Consider the following 22,998-nt stretch of genomic DNA (forward strand, 5'->3'; position numbering starts at 1 on the left):
TCTAAAATCAGCAGGTATCTATGCAGAATTTTATGTTCAAGCTCCCCTAACATATTACTGATGCTAATGTGGATATCTGAGAGTGATGTGGATATAAAGGCTAACCTTTTAGCGCTTGGTTCCTTCTTGGTGCTCTCAGCAGGGCTGACACTGCTCCATACATTCCCAAAAGATCCTTTGGACATTTCATCAGTGATGTTCACTGTGGCTGGGTCACTCCTGCAAAAACCCACCACAGAGGAAGATGATCAGAGGTTCTCTCCAACGTAGCATTCACACTTATACCTATGTAACTGTGCCTGTTTCTAAATAACAGGAAGCATGAGCACCCAAATGTCTTACTTGTAGTGTCCCTCCAGTGGCACTTGTACAATGCCTTCCTCCTCTGCAATAATACTGTGCTCCTCCTGAAGGAAGAGACAAGAGGGACAATGTAAAGCACTGCGAGGACAGAGCTACAGAGGTGGAAATTTAAGGTCATCTAAGCTGCACCTCTTGTGCCGCATCCTCCAGCTTCTTCTTCTTCCACTCGGGCATCAGGTCATCCAGCCAGCTCAGCTCTCTCTTGGTGAAGATGAAGTCCAGCAGCTTCCGGATGAACACCAAAGCCAAGACCTGAAGCAGCGGGAACAGATATGAACAGTCGGACGCATTACGCACAAAAAATACACAGCACAGCGCGTGAATACACGAACGCATTCAGGATACCATCATGGGGAAGACGATGGCGGCCTTGGAGGTCTTGATGACCCACAGCAGGACCAAGCAGCTGAGCTGGATGATGGTGAAGAGGTGCACCTTCCTCAGAGGGACATGGCGAAGGTAGATGAAGTCTGGCTGATGTTTGGCCGGCATGCCGAACAGCTTCAGGCGGTCAAAGAACTGCACCGATGAAAACAAGTATCCATTTAATAATTCATTCCGAATCGTTTCTGGACCAGTTCTTCGAATAAAACACCAGCAGGCGAGGATCTGGGCTCACCTGAATACCTCTGAGGGAGGACGCCCCCATGTACAGAAAGACTCCGTACAGGACAGGCATGGGGATGAACTGGAGAAACAGAGAAATATTCTGGATCAGGACTAAAACTATTTGCCACCACCCAAAAATGATGCAACATCAATGTTTTTCCTCTTACCTTCAGCACAGAGGTCATGAAGACAGAGCAGCCCATCAGGGTGAAGATCATGAGGCCGGTGAAGCGCTGCTCTCGGATGCCCAGAAACTTGGGCTGCTCTCCGGGGGCCGAGCACTCCGACTCCAGCTTCAGGCTGTTGACGTGGGAGATGGAGAGCACAGTAGCGGCCACGAACCACGGCAGGCCCATCACCGAGCACACTCCCAGCATCACCCCCACCACAAACAGGTCCAGGTGGTAGCCACAGCCTTTCTGCAGGAGCCGAACCAGTTATTATTAAATGTTTCCTGAAGGAAACAGGCTTTAATCCACTGTTTTGTGTGACTGGAATTTGAAATGACATTCAGTTTTGAAATACCTTCAATTTGTGCTCCTTCCTGTTGATAATGACAGCTGTGATCTGCTGGTCCATAAAGATGAGGATGGTGCAGAGCAGAGCCGGGATGAAGGTGATGATGGTGGTCCACCAGGGGTTGGGCCCCACGGGGTTTATAACCCAGCCACGATCATCTCTGGTTGGCTGGGGGACAAAAAAAAAGAAGGCGGCAAATGATTTAAATAAATTTAGGAAACTTTCTTTAGATTATAAACAGCACAAAATAAATATACAGGCTTTCTCTTAGACTTACTTTGAACTTGCTGGGGACTTGTAATTTAGGTGAAGGGATCCCCAGGGCATAATCTACCAAAACCATAGTGAGGATGGTGATGAAGACGGCAAAGTCACTGATGATGGACCGCACCTGGAGGGAAGAAAGGCACACACTCTTCAGACAAAGCCCGTGTTACCTCTAAATATTGTCCTCTCACCAGACTACAGTGTGGCCACCCATCACCACAAGGTGGCGCCGGCACACTACAGATTAGCGTGTCAGCGTCACGCCACACATTACGCTGGAGAGTGTCATTTCAATGATAAATCATAGAGATTTCGCACATAGAGCGGCCACACAGACTGCAGGGTCTTTGCTGTATCGTAAAACAACCAACAGATGGCAGCATAATCTAAAAATGACACACACAGGCAGAGACGTGGCTTGTAAACCAATTTCAGGAATTCCAGACCCAGCAGAAGGAGAAGTTAATGGAGGGCTGCTTGATTCAGATTCAGTTTTGCAGCTATCATGGACATGAAAAGAGTCTCAAACTGGAACGGCAACTCTAAAAGTGTGTGTACTTCCTGTAAAGATGGTAATAAGAAGGTGCAGGTGTGTCTGTGCACTGCAGCGTGATTGCGTACCTTGGTGGGGAAGTAGCGACTCGTCTTGAACTCCTTGAGGAAGGCCGACATGAAGACGGTGGAGAAGAAGAGGACCACGCACCAGAAGAGGACGTCGGGGATGTAGGGGCCGTGGGGACCGCAGGCAGTGCCCTCAAACTCCCCGTGCAACATCTCGCACTCCTACTGGCACCAGAGGACACGGTGATGGTGATGGTGATGATGATGATGATGATGATGGGGATGATAATCAGGATGATGAGCAGAAGGCGGACGGGGATAATGATGCCAATAAAAATGATTAGAGCCACACCGAAGATGAGGGTGATGATGGATGTAGGTGTCAGTGAATTAGTTAAGTCTGAAAACCAGAAATGCTTTCAAATATCTGTTATATTATTTTATTTCAGTACTTTATTTTTATATATTACACACATGGCCTCATGTGGCTCTGCCTCATAACATCTGCTGTCACACAGTCCATCTATCAAGCATGTGTAGGAGTGAGGCAGCAGGCCGCCACTGGCATGACTGATTCGAGCCTGACAGTAAGAGAATCCACTCTTCACACCGCATCGCCATGCTCATTCTGCACAGCTAAATCCTGTGAAATCCTGCCCACATGTTCTTAATCCCCGCCTAGACTTACGACGCTTCTTGATAAAGCCAAGTGTGTGGTAAGCGAGACACAAACACGGCGCCAGACGGCAAGAAATATCCCCAACTTTCCTGGGTGTAAAGTGTTGTATCTGTCTCCTGCCTTTCCTCTCCTCGATTCAGGATCTCACTTGGACTGCTACTTCTCCACTCACATACACATCTTCTGCTTCCTTACCTTGACCTCCAGCATGGTCCAGTTGACCTGTGAGGCTGTGATGTTCCTCTCCTCCCAGAAGCGTAGAGTCTCGTTGCTGGGGTCCCTGGGCTCCACACAAGCACACCTACAGAGGAAATTTTTCATATTATAAAACTATATTTCTTATTCTTTTGTGTTTGTGAGTGTACTAAAGGCTGAGGGTGAGTATACTGACATTTACATCCACTCACATCACCTCTCGCCCGTACGCCCTCTAACTGATGGTGATCATAGTCATTTTCTAAGCTGAAATGCCAAAAATGTTTTTTTACTGGTTTCTCAAATGTTTGAGAATAAACAAGCAAATTTAATGTCGAGTTCAGTTTCTTCATCCACCCACCAGATGTCCCCAGACTTTTTTTTTTTTTGTCTCTAGTTTCCTCATCTCATCAGTGTGTATTTACACCTGCGATTGTCCCCCCAGCTCCTTGTCGGTTAATGTTTATGTTCCAGTGTGTTTTTTCTCTCACTGGCATGCGTGTATACCCTCCCGCATATAAGTCTGATTTCTATTATTAAAGATTCGTCACTGCGCCATCCGGTGACATGGACTGATGAATCAATAATGAACATAATCGGCATCTGCAGCCCTGTAATGTCCGCATATTTCCATTACACACCGCTTCTCCGAAAGGTTCGGCCGTCAACGTGAAATGACTTATTCTGCTGGCATTTTACGAGACTAAAATGTCAGCATCCCCCCCTGCTGTTCCCTCCACTAGAATAGAAAACCACAGAAGGAGCTCTTGGCTTGACATAGCCACTAGCCCGCGTACATAGCAGGTCAATGCACGAACTGCGCTCCACAATTACAGTTCCTGTTTACTAAAAGACTGGAGAGCTGCCAGCAAGAAACCAGATTCAGCGGCAAAAAAAAAACTTGCACATAGCACCTTAAAACAAACAGCACTAGGAGATTTCCAAAAAAAAAAAAAAAAAACACTTACGAGTATTGTGTGAGTTTCTGAAGGTTGTTGTTTTTATTGATGGGGTAATGCACCCCCAAGTGGATTAGCTTCTCCAGGGCCTCATAGATGAAGATGATGCAGATCAGTGCCGCGAAAGCCTCCTCAGTGAAACGTGTGATGTAACAGACGAGTGAGCTGGCATCGGTGGCCACCAGCAGTAGACAGAAGAAGGCCGTCCACAGGCCAATGCAGGCCCTCAGGGAGAGGTAGGAGAGGCCATAGTCCCTGAGAGACAGGGCAACACAAACAAACACACACACACACATAGGAGGAGTGAAGGGATAAGCAACTAGATATGGCATCCCTACTCAAGCAGAAAGGACACACATCCACAGTGAAAATGGAAATATTCTACTATAACAAAAGCACAAATGTGTGCTCAGAAACTAAAAGAAAAGAACCTACTTGCAGAACTTGAAGAGGATCTTCTCAAAGACAAGAACAGGCCCCGTGCTGCCCAGGATGGTGAGAGGCTGACCGGCAAAAAGGGAGTAGGCTATTCCAGTCATGGATGCCCCGAAAAGGGACTCGATAGCGCTCTGGAAGCACAGGAAGTGAAGCTCTGATTAACTTTGCTCGGAAAATACATGTTGCTTTTGTGGCTTTCAGCTGAAATGATCCCATTTCCTCTGGAATAATTTCACATACTCTAAACATCGTAGTATTGAATTTAAATTTTGACTTGATGAATGAATTACCTGAAATAACTTAAGACTGACAAAACATTTCCGCGTGATCGCAGAGTCTGCTGTAAGATGTTTCTTACCACGCGTCCCTCTGTGGCCTCACCCAGCAGTCCTCCGAAAGTGATGACGGGGGACATGCAGGCGCAGTAGAGGAAGAGGAAAGAGGCCAGACACTGAAGACTGACGGCGTCCGTGTAGTCGGAAAGGTAGTGAGGTGCTTTGCGCTTGATGTCCAAGACAAGCCCGCCAAAAATTCTGTGGAGGAAGAGTTTAAATGAGGAAAACTTGTAAACCAACACATAAGGCAGTGGGGTATCATCAGGACAAGGCAAGCAGTGCTTGACCGGTTAAGGGTTCTTCAGTAAACTTCACCACATGCCACTGTATTGTGTATGTCATACAGTATGCAGTACACATGATGATGTAAAACCACTCATGGTAGATAACCTAACCTGCATTAGTCCACTCACGCATCTATCTTATGTATGACCAGCCAGTGAGCAGGCTCTCTTTGCTGCAGCAAGCCCCGACCGGGGTGAACTAGCTGGAGGCGGTTGCTATGGCAACAGGGGGGCGGGACGTTGTGCTTAGTCTGAGCGGTAGCGATGCCACGTCCTGGGAGGAGGAGGTGGGAGAGTGGAGGCGGGCGTGGGGGGGGTTGATGGGTGGGACAGGGCTCACTCCTTTGCTATTAAACACCCGTGGACACTGCGCTCATCATTTCATTGTATTAAGCCAGGGTCTCTAAGAATCCCCTGTGAGTGATGAGGTGATTTTTAGATGATGACAACATGAAATTTGTTCCGCTTTAATCCTTTCTGTAAATCTCAGCGTTCGTTTACAGCCCAGGTGGCTGAGCTAACAACTCATTCAGCTTTCTTGTTAAGAGTGTTGTGTGAAGGATAAAGTAACATAAAATAGATCTAATCCAGTGTCTGTATGTAATAAGGAGTGTGAGCAGCAGTGTGCATTATTTGTGAGGGAGTATACTCACTTGGCAAAGTGTTGTTAAATAATACAACGCTGTTGCAATATTGAAGAATGTGACTTTATGTCACAGAGTGCTTGGGTAGCTCTAAACTCAGCGAACTAAAACACAAAAACAAAAGGTCTTTGCGGAGTCGAAGTGTGAGGGATGATAATGGGCCAGTAGGGTAGTCTGATTCTTAAGAGAGCTAAATTTACAGTTCGGGGGACAGGGAGGCAGCTCACAGGCGACAGGAGCGACGAGGACAAAGAAGAGCCTCGAGAGCTCAAGGCTGCTCCTCGTCACAAATCACGCTGTGTTCTCTGTAACACTTACTTCCCAGTGCGCTGGAGCTCAGGGCCACCGTGCCCTCCGTGTTCCTCTGACTCTCCAAGATCTGTCACTCCGTTGGGAACAGGAGGAATCTTCCGCTTTTCCTGTGTGGTTAAGATCACTGTCAGTCCACTGTCCGTTAGCGGTCGGCATCATAAGGACATTAACAAGCATCAGTTACACGACAAATCTCCACTGAGAGAAACTTGAGACACTGGACATTAATTTCTAATGTACTTTTAACTGAGGTTAAATGACACATAATTGATTTCTTATGTATGAATATAGCATATTCTGATGCACAGCTCGGTGTAATTGCACAGTAGTGTGCAATTACACCATTAATTCACCACAGGGGCCTAATGGCAAAAATAGCAAAGAGGAAAATACACTATCAAGACCTGAAACAACTTCCTGACCCAGCAGATTTCTGTCAGCTAGCAAAATTTCTCTCCCAAACAAGATGGTGGGTCTCTTTTCAAAGTGCACCGAAATAACTAATGGAGGAAAAATAACTAATGTTTTGTAGAGGATTGAGAGCAGAACCCTGGGGGGGGGCAGACAGCATCAAAGCACAGAGTACAACACAGTGGAGATTAGAGCAGAACGCAGATGTTTAAATATTTCTCAGCAGGCAGTGCGAAGCAGACGGGACTCACAGGCGCATTATGAAAGAACAGTAATAAATAAAGAGAATCTCAGGGTGGTTTCGATTTTTTTGTGTGTGGCAGCACTGGACTCTGTCACGTTTTTTGGTTTTTATTTTTGAATGTTAAAAGAAGCACACCTGAGAGGGCACATTCTTGGGAGGCTCTATTCTGATGGAGGGGTCCCACTCTCCGGGGGGTAACACTGTCACCTGGTCCAGAAACTCATCGATGCCTGCCACCAGGTCGTTCCTGTCTTTGGCTTTGTAAGCAACATCATGGAAAACCTGCGGAGGAGATTATGGAGAGGAGATGATTTTTTTAAGTTTTCTAAAAATGTCAGCCTGTTTATTTCTCCGTTTATTTACATGGAATACAGAATATGATTCACGGAAATCATACTGATGGCTACAATTCATTCCCATATATGATAAAGTAGGCTGACATCTACACACTTCTATTTTCATACATCCCAGAGGACTGCTGCCAGTGGAGGGAAAATAAAAAAAAAAGGTTACATCTGGCTCTGATGATGGTCAGTAACATTAGCTCATAGCTGCACTGTGGGAAATCCTGTCACGCTTTCATGTCATACTCTGCTGAGGCCCCAAAGGTCAGGTTCAGTTATAGAACAGCAGCCCTGCACTTGGTACTGGTGATGCCGTTTATAACCAGAAAAGCAAATATCAAAAAAAAATATCCCACATTCATTATTCCATGTTTGGGCCACAACTATGAATATCTGAGCCTGCTATAAATACAGGATTGTGAATTTGTGAAAACAAAATCCATCTTGGGAAACTTTTATCTCTAGTGTCAACTCTGAGGTACTTCTATTACTTTACACATCTACTGTAATACATTTTAGATAACACTGACGCTCTTGGTCTTAGGCCTCACCTCATCGGTCATCAGGGTAGCAATAGACCGGCCAATTTCATGATACTGTGGACCTTTTCCCAGAGGGCCGAGCAGGATGAAAAGAAACCTGTTCAACACAGAGGACAACAGGTTTTGGGTAGAGGTCAAATCCTTTTTCTAATGAGGCACTCAGAGGATTATGAGCTCCTCTATCCAGATTTGAGAGAGACAAGAGACGAGCAGGGATCTTTTCCCCGGGGGCGAGTGTATTACCTGGTGGTGATGGGAACCTCAGCCAGGCCATTGAGCAGCACCGCAGGAGCCAGGCGGACAAAAGCCACCACGGGGCGGTCGAGGAATTCCAGCTCCCCCACCAGGACGTTGGATGCCTCAGCGCCAGGTGGGATCTTCTTCATAAAGTGGAGGTCAATCTGTGAGGCAGGGAGAAACCAAACCAAAACAACACTATATCTTTGCACAAAAGATTAGTATAAACGACGTGTTCTGTTTTCATTCCACAAAACATTATATTATGGTTTGATATAGAGGTAGATGGACTGAAAGTGGTTACTATAGTAAATCATCTGAATAAAATGACTCTGACGGTCCGCTCTGCAAAAGAAAATAAGCTTTACTCCTCTTAAATTTCAGTCAGTTTCCCAGGGCTGGAGGCTTAACTCAATCTTGGTTAAATATACAGCGTTAGTTAGGTGTCCGGCTATCAGTGCCCGTAGGTAAACAGCAGGATCAGCGGTGGGTCCGGTTGCTCACCTTGCTGAAGTCGACAGCACTGTTTTCTCGGCTGACGTCCTGTTTGCCCTCGTTGTTGGCCGGCTGGGACTGAGGTGAGACTGTTTGGCCTGTCGGGGCAGAGCGGGGAAACCAACAGCATGTCAGTTTCACGGAGGCTCTCGCCTATCGCAATACTACTTTCCCACACAAAGACAAAAGGTCTCCAGTGAGTGGCTACAGGGTACAGTTACATCCTCTGAAAAACATGATACAACAGTGGCCTTTTGTTGGAGGTGCTGCACCTTTATTAGTGAAAAGGTTTAGCCCTAGTCACAAAAGATACAATATTGTACCTTCTTTCAGAGCGTACCTGGTGTGTGTTAGTTTCATATTAACACCATCATGAAAGATCGGTGGTGATTTTAGTTGAACCGCAGACGAAATCTTTCCAAATCAGGTTTAGTTAAACTAAATAAGGTGCAATCTTTAACTCTCAGCGGAAATTTGAATGTATGGCTCATTTAAAAAGCGTTTTTTTCCCCCCTCAATATATTTTAGTTTTGCTTATACAAAGCCAAAGATTGCTCCTTTTCAAAAATTTCAGCTTCAAATTATTTCTTGTGACGTGAAGCTGCAGCTGTAGCTGTTGGTGCAAATCAAATAGGGCTGAACGATTATAGGAATATATAGGATATTTCAATTTGATACACGATTTTCTTCAAATCAAGCTTCAGTGCAATATGCCCAATGTACAGTAACATTTACAAACATGACAGAAAATTACATCATACCATTAAAACATTAAATGTCATTACTCTTAATGCAAGAATGAAAACTAAAGCTAAGAATTGATTTCAAATGTATTTAAGAAACACGCAGGTACATTCTATAAAGTCCTTGACCAACGGCAGTTACTTTTCTGTTTCTGTGAGACTTTTCACCGGACTTTTTCGTCATGCAAATGCCTGCGGTGATTTTTCAAGGTTTTGCACAGTACCGGTTTCTGATGCACGTCTGCATCCTCAAACCCGAAATACTCCCAAACGACCGACCGTGCTGCTTTTCCCAGCTGAACCCATTTCAGAAATGAAGGAGCAGGTGGAGCAGGTTATACTGATTGCGTGACCTGTCCACGAGCAGCAATGCCGCTTCTGATTGGTGAGCTCGACAGGTCGGGAGACGGCACGTATGTGGAAAATAGTTGACACAGCAGATGCCGGGATACAATAAAACGATAAATCGTTCAGCCCTAAAATCGTAAAGCACCTGAAGGGGATGCTTGTGCGATGCTACTACTTTTAAAGAAATCGCCCGGGCATTATGGGAAATATGCCAATATTCACATTCTCGCCCAGAGTTAGATGAGAGCATTGTGATTATCAGCATATATTCCCAAAATGTAGAACTGTTTCTTTAAAACCCAAAGGGAACAAAATGAGGATGAGGTTTTGTGTTATTCAGTTACATCATGAATTTGCAGTGAGTTGCTTCCACTATTAGTAACTGGTGACTGTTATGAGTTGAGAATATGATTCCCAAATCTCCTATGGTTTCTAGTCAGCAAACTAATTGTTGACAGTCACAAGAAAAGGAGAGTATCATCTAGAAGTTTCTCCAAGAGGAAAAAAAAAAAAAAACTTCTGCATACTTAATACCATCGATTTTTCTTTTTATTGCCTCCCTTTTAAGTCTCAAAAATAGAGCAGCTGGAGGAATATTTAGACCGTGAGCTTTGAGTGGAAGAATTCTGACGGCACATCATCCATTTTTAACCTCTCATGATGATACTCTCCTCTTTTAATGTGTCCTTTATTTACTATTCCTACAACTATCTCTAGACTTTTAGGTCCTGGTTGCCTGTGCACATTTCCTGCTCTGCGTCTTCCAGTGAGATGGGACAGTAGCCTTGAGCGACTGCCTGAAGGACACTAAGACGTTTGATCTTGGTGTCGCCAAAGGGCGTGTCTGGGGTCATGTTGCCATGGCTCCTGGAGGAGCTCAGAGGTGACAGAGGTGTGGACAGACATGACATGCAGGACACACACCGTGGCCATGCCACACGGGAAAATGCTTTTTTGGGTGGAGCGTTCTTGGGGAGTGCTTTCTCAGGCAAACACTTGAGGCCGTTTACTGGTTAAGTGAACGACACACATGGACGCACGCGTGTGTGGAGCAGACGGGACACAAACACGTACACAAACACGGAGAGACACAAACAAGAGGAGAGAATGAGATATCAAGTAGCAGTAAAACAGCAAGTCACAGATGGACACACTGGAAAAAATCACGCAAAGGATTTACAACATCCTACCTAAAAACATATGTATATTTACACACAACAACATATATGATCAGTGTGATCAGCATTTGCTCACCATTCTTGTCCATGGAATGAGGCTCAGACTGCTTCTTGCCAATGTCAGCAAAGGAGCGTACAATGGGGATGCGGTTGGCCAGTTTCTTGTGGTTTTGGTGGTGGTGCTGTTTGAGCAGGGCCTCGCGGATCCTCCTCCTGGCATCCTGACCTACAGGGCCCGACACCTCGTGTTGGTCCAGAACCATGTCTGAGACGTAAAAAAACACACACACAGGTGTTAGGTTTCCATCATTACTTATTCATCAGTTCATTTCAAAGGCTACTTGCGACCGTGTGTGTTCCTGCGCGGGCAGCCAGCGATGCTAAGCTGATTATTTCAACAAAAACCACCCCGCTGGTGCTGATTTAATCGCACCAAACCAGGTTAGGTTCAACAGATCTCTTCAACGGTACAGTTTTTCCCCCCATAATCAGATAAACATTCTCTTTCCTGCCCTCAAAAACTAAAACACAGTTCCCTCATTCCGACCTAAACCAGGACAAATAGGACTGCGTTGAACGGAGCTATGAGGAACTCCACGTCACCGCACCACGGGGGCACTTTTCAGCCCTGAATGTTTACCTGCGATCTCCTCCAGAGAGTTGGCCCTCATGTCCAGCATCACGGTGCCGTTCATGATGCAGCTGCGAAGCTCGAAAAGACTGTGTAGAGACAGCGTGGCTACGTACGGTTTACTCCACCGCTCGCCGCCATCCTCAACATCCTCCTCAAATTTGAGCCACCTACACACGAAACCAAAGAATGTTTGACATCAATTAAGGACAAGGAGGATTTGTTTTTTTGCTGTAAGCTATAATAAAGTTGAAGTTTATACATCCTAATGGGTATGGAGCTTTAATTAAAGTTTGCAGTCATAAACAGAATCAAAGTCTCAGGTGCAAGAGGGAAAAATGCCACAGCTGGCCCAGACCCAGCCCACGTGGCCGACAGCAGCGGGGTGTACCTTGCCGTCTCTTTCCACTCGGCGTCCTCGCCCTCCCTGAGACAGATTTCATCCAGCTCTGTGAACAGGGCATGGGGGATGTGTTCCTCGTCGCCGTCCTCCGTCCCCAAGAGAAACTGCACCCTCTGAGCTGGTGTGTCTGCTGCAGCAAATGGGGCAGGCGGAGCATGGGTGGTGATCCGGAGAGGAGGAGGAGGAAAGAAAAGGAGCATTCCACAGGAATTATAAATGGGAAAATAGGAACTGATGTTTAGAAGTGAAAATGGTTTGCTATGAGTTCTTTCACAAACATCGACATATATTTTAAAATCAGCCGAAACTTTGCTTCAGTCCATCTGGGACACCTACTGTGCGAGGGGGATTCCCGTCCATCGTCAGCCGTAGAGTCTCTCTCCTTGGACCTTTTCCTGTGTCTGTGTCCATGGTGACGGTGACGGCGGTGCGACCTCCTGCCCAGGGGTACGTGAACCCCAATGTAGAGAGTGCGGTGACCTGGAGGCAACACGGAAGGTTAGACTTTTCAGTCTGTCCTTCAAGTCTAAACTTCAGGGACTTTACTCATGATGTTGCACAAGATAAACCCTGTAAATGTTCTATTTCTCCACAACTGCAGTTGCTGTTGTTGCAGGCTGGCGAATAAACTGCTCAGAGACATTCCCGGGAAGCGTGTCCTTTCATCCTACACAACAAAAAAAGCAAGGCTGGACCCACTGCACACACACACACACACACGGATCCACAGGGTGAGCATGAAGATAATCTGAGTTGACTCTCCCTTCTTTTATTGCGGCCGAGCTGCCTGACCGCTGCTTCCTTCCCGCCGGCCCTTGGCTCAGCGGCCGGACACAGACAAGACTACTGGACACCCTGTTCTCTTTATCTGCCTCTTACACCGTATGAGGCGCCACAGTGTCCAGCATAATGTGACACCCAAATGGATCTATACCCGGGGCAATTGGATGCTCGGGAGCTACAGTGCAGGGCCAATCAGAGGCAAAAAGCTTGCTTCCCTATTTGATACTCCCTTTTTCTTTTTTTCCTTTTTTTTACAATTCTAAAATACAGCCAATTCAATCACACCAATTTATTCTGGTTATATACTATATATACTGCACGATGGTGTTTTTTAAACTGTAATCTAATAAAGAATGTAATTTCCACTGCAGATGGGTGAGGGACTTGTCCTCTTTACTTTACAAAGTCCCTTTTGTTGTTTCAGGCTGACTAAAGAGTGCCCTCGAACCATCCATCCATCCATCCACAGTCCTGATGAGAGAATCTCTGAGTCCAACAAAATGTTAAAATGCTCATCACTGCGCTCTCACAGCATTTACGCTTTACAAGCAGGAGTGAGTGATTTGTGGGATTTTCTTTTTTTTTCTTTTTTTTTTTGCCTCTGATTTTCAGGCTACATCAAACCTGCCCTACTATCTTGGCGGAGGTTGCTGGCTTCTGTGGAAGACTGCAGATACTGCTCAGGGCTCCCACTCCTCTGCATTTTCAGGTAAACGCCCTTGAATCAAATCTATTATAGCAAAATGTTCAGTTTGGAAACAGGTCTGGAAATAAATTCACTTATTGTGCTTATTTTGTCAGAGTTACGGTGGGAAATCTCTGTACATTTTCTCAGCTGCGAGGAGAGAACATCCCAAGTGAGTGCCTTACATTCTTTTCACTTGCTTGGAGACATGACTAATCACATCATAGCGCACTAATCAGATTTAAGCAATGCACAGACATAACATGAATCACCTAAGAGTGCGGTGACACCACAGCAAGAACCGTTCACCAATAGAAATCCAGGACAAAGGTTAAGTGAGGTCTCAGAGAACGCAATGAGAAAACGAAATATGTGTCAAAGTATATTTGCAGCTTTGGAGTGTATCCCACTCTGTCAGGGCTTGTACTGCTGTAGATGCATTCATCCAGAGCAAATTGCTGTTAGCATCGAGTAAATTATGTATGTCAGACGGAGAGGAAAGAGGGGAGCACACGAAGCAAACTTTCACAATAAAAAGCACGTTCCAGCAGACAGGAACAATAAGGTGGCGGAGCAAAACATAAGCACGGAGCAGTAGAGCTTTAAAGTTTATGAGTCAAGACTCGTGAGTGGAGGACTCTGCAAAAAAATAGCTTTCCTCCTCCAGGCCTCGACTACTGCTGATGTCATCGAATGTCTTTTCTCTTTTCTTCTGTGGCCGCATCTCGGTGGCTTTCAGTCCGTCAAGGCCTGAATTCACGCAGTGTGTAGACTTCTTCTACTGACTAGAGTTCAATTTACAGCAGCTACAGTAAAGACTACTTTATCTAATACAGTTTAGCATATTTTTTTTTTATCCTAAAGTGCAAGTGATTGAGAACAGGGAAGCAGGTGCGTGGCGGTGTAGCTGGGAGGGCGACAGCTTCAGAGGATCTCCTCCTCCCTGCAGTGTCAGCGTTACCACAGCGCCAGACAGAGAGCTAGTCATTACCGCAGCCGTCATCCGAAGATGAGAGTCCTTGAGATGAAAACACCTTCTCACCGGCAGAGTGTCAGAATCAAAGAGTGACATCTTTCCTTTCCTGGCTACCTCAGTGAACGTTGCCTGGCAACCGGAGGGACCGGGTTCTTTATATTATCTGAATCTTATATGAGGAGGAATTCTAATGTTTCCTGGATTAATGTGAGTTCATTTTTTACATTTTGCCATTTGATTCTTCTCAGGGCTGAAAGACCGGTTTAAGAACTATAAGTTTCAAAGATGAAAACACTGTTATCTATCAGAAAGTATCAGGTATCTATAAAGGTAACTAAGTAATTAAGCATCATTTGTTATTTGCTGCGACTGTATCTGAGCTTCCATTCATCTGTGGGTTGTACATGTAGGAGGGCAGATAGTAGCAGCAACAGTAAGAGCAAGAAAGTGAGAAGTTTCTTCAGTTCTGATTAAAGAGCCACTTGTAGTGCTGGAGCAATGTGCCCTGAGTCCTGATCCATGAAGTTTACTCAGTCCGCTGAGTACTTTCATTTGGAACAATAAAGATATTACATTCAAACACAAAAGGAGAGGAAAGATGTCGCTCTTTGACTCTTTCTTAGAAAAATGATTTGACCTGAATACTATTCCTCCATGACCAAGCTTGTATTTTAGTCACCATCCTTCTCTATTCAGGATACTGCTGATGCAGAAATGATCGTCTCCGTCTAATTTACAGTGGATGAAAGTTGCAATGCAAACGGCTGAGAATAAAGCCCCCTGCTCTGTGATGCTGCAAGGACTCACATCAAAACCTAATATCCATTTGTAACGATTTAGGCGGGTGGACAGACATGTTTTCTCCTCTGTCCGTAATTCTGCTGTTAGACAACTTTTTCTGCTATTACTTTGCGGGGGCATCGTGTATTACAACATCCCATCAATCAAATTGCTGTTGAGCTGCATCGTGGGTAATGTAGGCTACGACATGAGTTTTGAGTTTCACACTCTAGGGATGAAACATCCGAATATTCCGTCACTTATGGGTTTTTACCTTCGAGTTCTTCCTTCTCGAAGTTGGTGTTGAGCATGGAGCGCGTGCCCCCGCGGTCCACCACTGCCTCCTCATCAGTCCTCTGTCAGAGACACACACACACATACACACAGACAAGAGGTTGTTTTGCATATATTTAACAATAGATTCACACAAACTGTACATATGAACTTGTGGTTTCATGGCACATGTCGGTCTAAGGAGCCTCTCTGTCCTCACTAAAGCAAAATCCATATTTCATCTAAATGCTGCAAGTTGTTACATAAGAGTACACTGCCCACCCTACCTCCTCCCCGCCTAGTGGGAGGATGTGCCCTGAAATAAATACACACACACACACACACATAAAGAGAAACTCAGCATTGTAAGGCTAACTTCCAACTGGCTGTCACCATGGCAACAAAAGGCAGCCTATTGCAATTTGAAAAAAAGCCCCGCTCATCTGCTGAGTGGCAGATTATGCCGTGGTTTTTTGAGTCATGGTTTTAGCAAGAATGCTTCATTGTGCGTCAGGCTTAAATCATGTCAACGCTCTGCCTGCCTCCCACACCTCCGGCAAGGCGAATTTCTCGGGAACTGGAGCAGCTGCACATGCTGGATGTGGAGAGAACTGGTGCTAATGGATGCAGCATAGTGCTTTCCTGGTTATTTCACAATGTAAATAGTGTTTGCCCTGAAAGTAAGAGGGAAGAATTGGTCTTTGCATGCTTTTTAATATTTAATCAAAACACGTGCTTTTTATTTAATGGTGTTTTCAACCCCGGATGGAGGTGTACCCATCATCTGATCCCTGGGGACAGACCCCGCAAAATTAAAATGTCCACGCACAAATACTGCAACAAAAATTCGCCGGTTCTCAGTCTGTTAAAATTAACACTCCATGTCAGCGGATCATTTTTAACAGATGCCCTCAAGCCGTAGCTCAACGTCACGAGAGGACCCCGCAACTCTCCAATCAACACTTATCAACTCAAAAAAGAGCCGTCACTGAAAAACCAACAGCTCCTAACACTGGATGGTAGAAGCAATATGCATCCAGTCGTGATAGTTTAAGCCAGAGGACAGTGATATTGACAGCTTTAGCTTTGGTAGGAGAGATGGCTTCCCTGCAGCTGCTCTTATCAAATTCAAAACCTTGCTGCCCAGGAAGCTGCACGCCAATACCTCCAGGCCATGAACACCAGAACAAAAAGTTGTCATGGTGATGCCTGCTCCATAACCTTCTCCCTCCTCTTCTGTATCTCACTCTGTCTCGCACCAGTGTGTGTGTGTGTGTGTGTTTGTGTGTTGTGAGTCCAGTGTTTATCTCTAAGTTTGTGTGTCCTGTGCCCTCTAGACGCCCTCGGTGGATTTGCTGTGGGTCCTGACTGTGTACCTGTCCTGCATTAGGTCGTTAGTGCTGCTGCAGCAATTATTTCTCACTCCAGCTGCCTTGTTGTTCTTAGCACAGTAGTTATTGATATTCCATGCTGGTTTCCAGCCCCGGTGGAAAGAGCTGGTGCTACTGTATTATACTATATCATACTATATTTCAAAAGACTTTATTGTACTGCACAATTATTAAATTTAAGAGGAGCACAGAGAATATCTTATTCCTCACCTCCCCTTTTAGTGTTGTCCGAATGGGGCTCTACTATATTGTAAATAACATGAAATAAATAAATAAACTTCCTATGAGGGATGTGCTATACTCCGTCAAGCTAAAGGTGGCTGACCCTGGCCGTCAATCTCTAGGGCTGAGCGATTAAGCAACTGGTGGTGGGACAGTCCTCACACACACACACACACACACACACACACAGACCCACACACATGGACAAACATGTGAGAAACAAGCCGACATATCAAAGGCGTGTGTGGACAGATGCTGAGAGCTGACATGGTGGGCTTACTGTACGCAGGGACATTAACAGAGCAAGTACACTTACTCGCATAGACGTGCAACCACACGCACGCAGGCTCAGTTAAGGATTCATCATCATCATCAAGTCCCTGTAGACAGACTTCCCTAGATTCCCCCTGGCAGATGGTTAGTGGCAATCTGAGAGACTTTTTTTCTCTATGTGTTAATTTTGTCAATGTCCATTGCCTCTGCAGTCCAGTCCACTCCGATCCAACCCTCCACAGACAGACGGACAACGTGAGTAATCACAGACATAATCAGCACTCAAGACAGAGGGGTAATATTCATGGTTTGGGGTGGCCAAAAGAGCTGAAGAGAGAGACCTGACATACTAGCCTCATAACTAATAAATGTCTTATCTTTTTTTTTTTTTTTTTGCTGTCATGGTAGTGACAGCAGCAAAGATGTGAGTGTTTGTGACAACCCTGGGAGAGGAGCAGGGGGTTGACCCCGGGGGGCTGGCACTGCTGGTCGGGGGCCCCTGCAGGTCCCCAGAGAAACTCCGTCAGTGTCAGTAACAGACTGTGTCTCCCCCGCCGTCAACCCATGAGAACCACACGCATCTCTAAATTCAGCTAGCATGCACGTTCAAAGCTCCGGCACGAGCACAACCAGATGGCAACAGGACGAGGATTTTAAAAACTACCGTTGCACTGCATTGAATTAAGACTGTGTGTAAACTCTAAACACATGTCCAACATGAGGTGTGACAGTCATCTCTCAAGTCCCCTGTATGTATCCCACATAGCCCCTCCATTAGCACTGCAGTGGCACCACTCTACTGTATGCGACTGGAAGCCATTTTTAAACTTTAGACTTTAGCTACGACCGTGCAATGCAGTGAACAACTGAAACAAAAGGGAAAACAGTGAACTGAGCAGAATAAAATCTGCTTCCTTTTCCCAACAGCTTCATTTATATCTTTGACTCTATCAATGACTATGTAATATTTCTAAGCCTGGTGCTATGCCCCTCTCTGTTTTGTTCCAAACAAGGCTTTACCCTGCTCAGCATAACAGATGAGCCAGAATCTCCTGCCTGCAGGTCCCTGCTTCTATTTATAGACACTGGTTTCTCTACCTCATGTTGCTGACCCCAGACCAGCCCGGAGAGCCGCATCCCAGCTCACCAATCTGGGTTGAGATTAATCTGCCAGCCTTTACGAGCAGGATAAAACCTTGTCTCTGAGCATGGGATCAGTGATGGAGGGCCCTGCGTGATGGGGAGAATTAAATCAGCCATTTCTCCGTTGGTCCGCTGGTTGGTGATGAAGGCTACGGGGTGGGGGGGCGGGTGGGCGACGGGAGCAGAAGAGAGCATGTGACCGAGACTCCAGGGGAGTTGGGATGGAAGAGGTGGAGGAGGGGTAGACATGTGACCAGGAGTGATGCACAGACGCACTCATATGCAACGTATATTATGTCTACATTTGTTCACCTTGAAGCTTTTTTTTTTCCATCATGAGCTTCTTTCCTTTACAGGTCATTGATTTGTTTCAGTGTGTACATACACTCGTCCTACACACAGCAGCAAATAGGATGTACACATTCATACAATGCAAGCTGCACATGTACTGTACACACAGGGACGCAGTGTGTGCATCACAGCTCCTCTGCAGGCACTGGTGTGATGGGGAGGAGCAGTGTGGATGAATGAGCAATGCACAGGGGGAAGAGGGGCGAAAGGCTTCAGGCCTGACATGTACCAAGGACCAGGGGATGTCCCCATGTCACACGGCGTTAAGTGTGCATGCGTGTGTTCATGTATGTGAGCACAGCGCAAGCCTTTGTGCAGGGATGGTAAGTAGAGCATCGTGACCTTCACGACGAAGGCTCGACTTTGGGCTTCAACTGATTTTGATTCAGCGCATACAGTCGAGCTTCAAAGCCAATATCCTGCACCAACCGGCCCCCAAGGGGCCACCCAAGTAAATTCTACACCCAGAAACAGTGTTGGGGAAGTTACTTGAAAGCAGTTAACACTAATTACTCATCAGCAAAAGTAATGATTACATTACTCATTACTTTTACTTTCGTTAAAGTCAAATCCTCCACGCCCACTCATCAGATCTGGTGCCTTTCTAAACCAATTTATTTGCCACCTCTCAGCACCTGATTCCACACCTCAGGCTGCTACACGTGTGTGGTCCGTGTCCCGACCACTCTTCCTAATGAGTTTCATGTCCGACATTGTTAAACGGTGCCTGCAGAGGATTGAGTGATTGCCCTGAAAAGGGGCCACAACAAAGCCACTGCGTCCTCGGGATCATCAGACGGCTAACCTTTCAACCCTGGCTTTTGTAAACACATCTGTGACCCCAGGTAACCGGAAAAAACAGAATCGACCGTCGTGGGAAAGCAACCCAGAAGAACAACAGAACCGTCTGTCTATCGGCATACACGCACTTGACCTGACATTAGAAAAAGTTTTGACAAAAACTCCAGCAAAACTTGTAGTGTAGCTGCAAACATCCTGCTCCAGAGAAGGACCATTCCACCATATCCTATCGTTACAGTCTCCAAATCTGCTCTGCAGTGTGTTCTACTTTCCTCACAGCTCTGACCTCTGTGTGAGTATTAGAGTAATAGAAGCAGTGCCGTCCTCTGGAAACCTATTTTACGATCCTAAGAATATTCCGGTTGCCAGGTGCCACTGATTTATAGCCTGGTCAGCTGATGTAAGCATAAAAAAGCAGCGCTTTGGTTTTCAGAGTTAGAGACAGAGTCGCTGTATTTGCAATTAGGATCGGTCTGCAAAACTAAAAATGAAAGTGAAGTATTTTCATTTTCATGTTCATCTTCAACCGGTGCGTGGGAACGAAAACAAGAGCCATAATGGAGGAAAAAAAAAAAACAGCAAATGCAACATGATCAGGGTGTATTAACTATCCGGTTAAGTTATTTTTCACACGCAAGTGGTTCCAAAACAACGAAGGACGTCTTCAAGTGTCCACGGCAGATTTGTCTGAGAGCTTATATTCCATCTTCTCGGGCCGGGATGAATCACAGACCTATTGATTCTCACAACCTTCCTTTCCAGGAAATCTGTGTACATTATCACATCTCTCTCTCTCTCTGGGAAGCAGAGAGGTGACCTCATTTCTATGTTCTTCAGTTGAGCTCTCCGGAGGCTTTTACAACAGCAGGGATGATGAATGTTTACATTACCATACCTTGAGATCTAGGCCAGGAGGTGCACACTAGAAATCATATCAGATAAAGTAAGCTGCAAAATCCATGGGTCTTAATATAAATCTGTTTACTTTCAATCTGCTTTAGTGGACTTTCGAGTGATTCTATAGCTTGTAGCTAGCTAAGAGGGGAGATGGATTCTCAGGAGTTGTACAAGCACTGTGATTGGCTGCCTGCTTCTGTCGTCTTGGTTTTCATCCCTACAGATGGCCGCGGTTACCGTGGCAATGGCAGCGGGATCAGCATCGGCAGCATCACAGGGAAGAATATGCTAAGCACGCTGGGAGCATCTCTGCATCCTCACTTCTCTCTGACCTTGTCGGACGCAGGGAGATAAGAGGTGTGAATCCCGCCCTCCAACATCAGAGGCAGGTCAAGATTTCTTTTGGACGCTGCTTGGATTTGAAGCAGAAGGTAGGAAAAAAATCACTGCATGTCCTCAAAACATTAAAAGACTAGAAAAAAAAAATCTATCTACGCGGCAAAGTACTCAAACACAAACAAATCCAACGCTGCCGGCTTTTGTTCACCCATTTCTCCCTCAGAGATCACCAGGGTCAGTACAGCGGGTATAAGCTCCTCGCTCGCCCCAGAATGACAGTCCCATCTGTCAGCCAACCTCCTTGGGACCTTTCGCATGCATATCAGCACAACCGGCCCTCTCTGCAGCACAGGAAGCAAAGCCTCCCGCAGCCTATTAACTATACATGCATTAACAATATGCAGCAAAACAGTAACATGCAAAGGATCACATGCGAGCTTCTTCCAGCTCCTCGAGCTACTGTTAAACCTCAGCTTCACGATCACAGTGCATCCAAATCCCTTTGAAACAGAAACAAATGCAGATTTTTGCATGATGCCAACATCAACACAACTCAGTGGTGGCTAACTAATTACTATTTTAAGTAAAGTCACCCTCGGTGCTCTCCCTCGGAAAGGCTGTTCTCAAAAACACTTTTGAGAGCTAAGTTAGAGCAACCTACCTGATAAATAAATCCTTTATTGTGGTCCTGTGAAAGCATGGTGTGCCTCCTTAAGGTTGGGGCAGGATGCCCGCTAACTCCCCTTGTGCTTGCGGCAGTGGTAAGATGAGAGGCTAAGGCTCAGGGCCTGAGCCCCACTCTGAGCTCAGAGTGTGTGTTTGTGATTGTGTATGAAGTAGTCAGAGAGTGATTCAGAGTCAGCTCGGTCCGTTGAGCTCTCGAGTTCAAAGCCCACCCTCTCCGCTCCTCAGCCGCTCTCCTCGGCCGCTCTTCCCATGCTGGAATATGCCAGCGACCTCATCCCGAAAAAAAAAAACCCACCACGAGCGCAACATAAAAAAACAAGAGGAGCGGGGAGCTCAGCGCAGCTCCAGCTCTGCCTCAGCCTCTGTCTCTCCCCTCTGTCTCCAACGGCTTTCATCCAGGGTAGCATCAAATGTTTCTGACAAGCGTCCATCCGCCAATCCCCCCAGAGAGATTAGCGCTCTGACATCACCGATGCTGTGCCATGCAACGGTTCTGCTCTGCTGAGCCTCCCAAGCTCTGTGGCTCTGTTACCTAAGAGAAGCCTTAGGTCGCAGGGAGTCAACCGGCATCATCCTGTGTGAGGGGCTTCACACAGCCCCTGCACACCACACGGCTACATGTGCCATGGTCACCGCAGACCTCAAGCGGAGGAAGCAGTGAGCGGGGTCAGAGTTTCTGACTTACACTGTGCACTATGTGCATCTTTAAGTGCATGTTCCTGTGTGTGTGTGTATGTGTGTGTGTCTGCACAGCATACCTGAGGCAAAGAAGCTGCTCTCTGGCTGTAGTGCACTGTCAGCAAAACTGTGATCGAGACATGGTGTGCTCGAAACAGATCCGGAGGAACGAGCAGCTATTTCTTGCTGCACCGCCTGAATACGACCGCTCAAATGACAACAACGCCGCCCGTGCATTTTACGTCAGCTTCACATTTTCCTTCATTAGCAAAGAAGACCGCACGCTTATTATTACAGTACTCACAGGTGATGATCAGACAGCCAAATCACACTTAACAACACAGAATCTAATTTTACTCTCTTCTCATCCAACCATCTGTCCGTCATATTCTCCATCCAGATCTGTACCCTCTCCCTCTGCCTACCTCCATGCCCTCTTCAGTCTCCCCTCCACTGGCACTGCTATAATTAACCGTGGAAAAGACAGCACAGCCGGCCCAGGCTCCTAGCTGCTGCTGCTGCTGGGAGGCTTCCTGCCTGCACAGTTGGACCACCAAGTCGAAAACAGAGATTTTTCACACCGATCCAAGAACACCACATTCAAAAAGAACAGGCCCGGGCAACTCCGGCAGATTTCCTCCTGTCTGTCCTCACTGATCTTCTCCAACCCAGCCAATCAACCAGCTCTAACTGGACAGCCGGGCAGAGAGCCTGCTGTTATGTCAGGGTCGTAATTAGGACCACGACGGTCAAGTCCAAGTCAAATCCAAGACCAGGGCCACAGGAGTTCCAGTAAAGATGTGACTGATGGGTGATTTACAGTGTATTTCTTAACTGGATGGAGCAGCTGCCTGAATTGTCTGGAGCATAATCACCAATAAAACCTAAACGTTTCATTTTCAAGATAAGTTAACATGTCTTTTTTTTTCTGCATAGCCATAGATGCTGACATGACAGACATGAGAGCGGTGTCAGTCT

At 46.1% G+C, this 22,998-nt stretch overlaps 1 protein-coding gene across 3 annotated transcripts in view; it reads right to left on the minus strand.

The window, feature by feature from the left end:
- The window catches only part of LOC121177825 (sodium-driven chloride bicarbonate exchanger-like), a 28,742-nt gene that overhangs the window by 2,670 nt on the left and 3,074 nt on the right, over nt 1–22,998 (minus strand). For 2 of the 3 annotated variants that reach the window (XM_041032177.1, XM_041032179.1), the window contains exons 3-25: nt 15,240–15,321; nt 12,078–12,221; nt 11,730–11,871; nt 11,348–11,508; nt 10,784–10,972; nt 8,448–8,536; nt 7,950–8,107; nt 7,716–7,803; nt 6,956–7,102; nt 6,172–6,272; nt 4,949–5,123; nt 4,588–4,721; nt 4,162–4,407; nt 3,194–3,299; nt 2,380–2,541; nt 1,769–1,882; nt 1,498–1,659; nt 1,140–1,391; nt 983–1,051; nt 709–882; nt 493–615; nt 343–407; nt 106–219 (exon numbers count right to left, since the gene is read on the minus strand). In XM_041032177.1, coding sequence (XP_040888111.1) covers nt 106–219; nt 343–407; nt 493–615; nt 709–882; nt 983–1,051; nt 1,140–1,391; nt 1,498–1,659; nt 1,769–1,882; nt 2,380–2,541; nt 3,194–3,299; nt 4,162–4,407; nt 4,588–4,721; nt 4,949–5,123; nt 6,172–6,272; nt 6,956–7,102; nt 7,716–7,803; nt 7,950–8,107; nt 8,448–8,536; nt 10,784–10,972; nt 11,348–11,508; nt 11,730–11,871; nt 12,078–12,221; nt 15,240–15,321 — 3,197 coding nt within the window. The remainder of the gene's footprint in view (nt 1–105; nt 220–342; nt 408–492; nt 616–708; nt 883–982; nt 1,052–1,139; nt 1,392–1,497; nt 1,660–1,768; nt 1,883–2,379; nt 2,542–3,193; nt 3,300–4,161; nt 4,408–4,587; nt 4,722–4,948; nt 5,124–6,171; nt 6,273–6,955; nt 7,103–7,715; nt 7,804–7,949; nt 8,108–8,447; nt 8,537–10,783; nt 10,973–11,347; nt 11,509–11,729; nt 11,872–12,077; nt 12,222–15,239; nt 15,322–22,998) is intronic. The other variant, XM_041032178.1, reaches the window with a different exon arrangement.

This window comes from Toxotes jaculatrix, chromosome 24, assembly GCF_017976425.1.
Source record: "Toxotes jaculatrix isolate fToxJac2 chromosome 24, fToxJac2.pri, whole genome shotgun sequence".
NCBI lineage: Eukaryota > Metazoa > Chordata > Actinopteri > Toxotidae > Toxotes > Toxotes jaculatrix.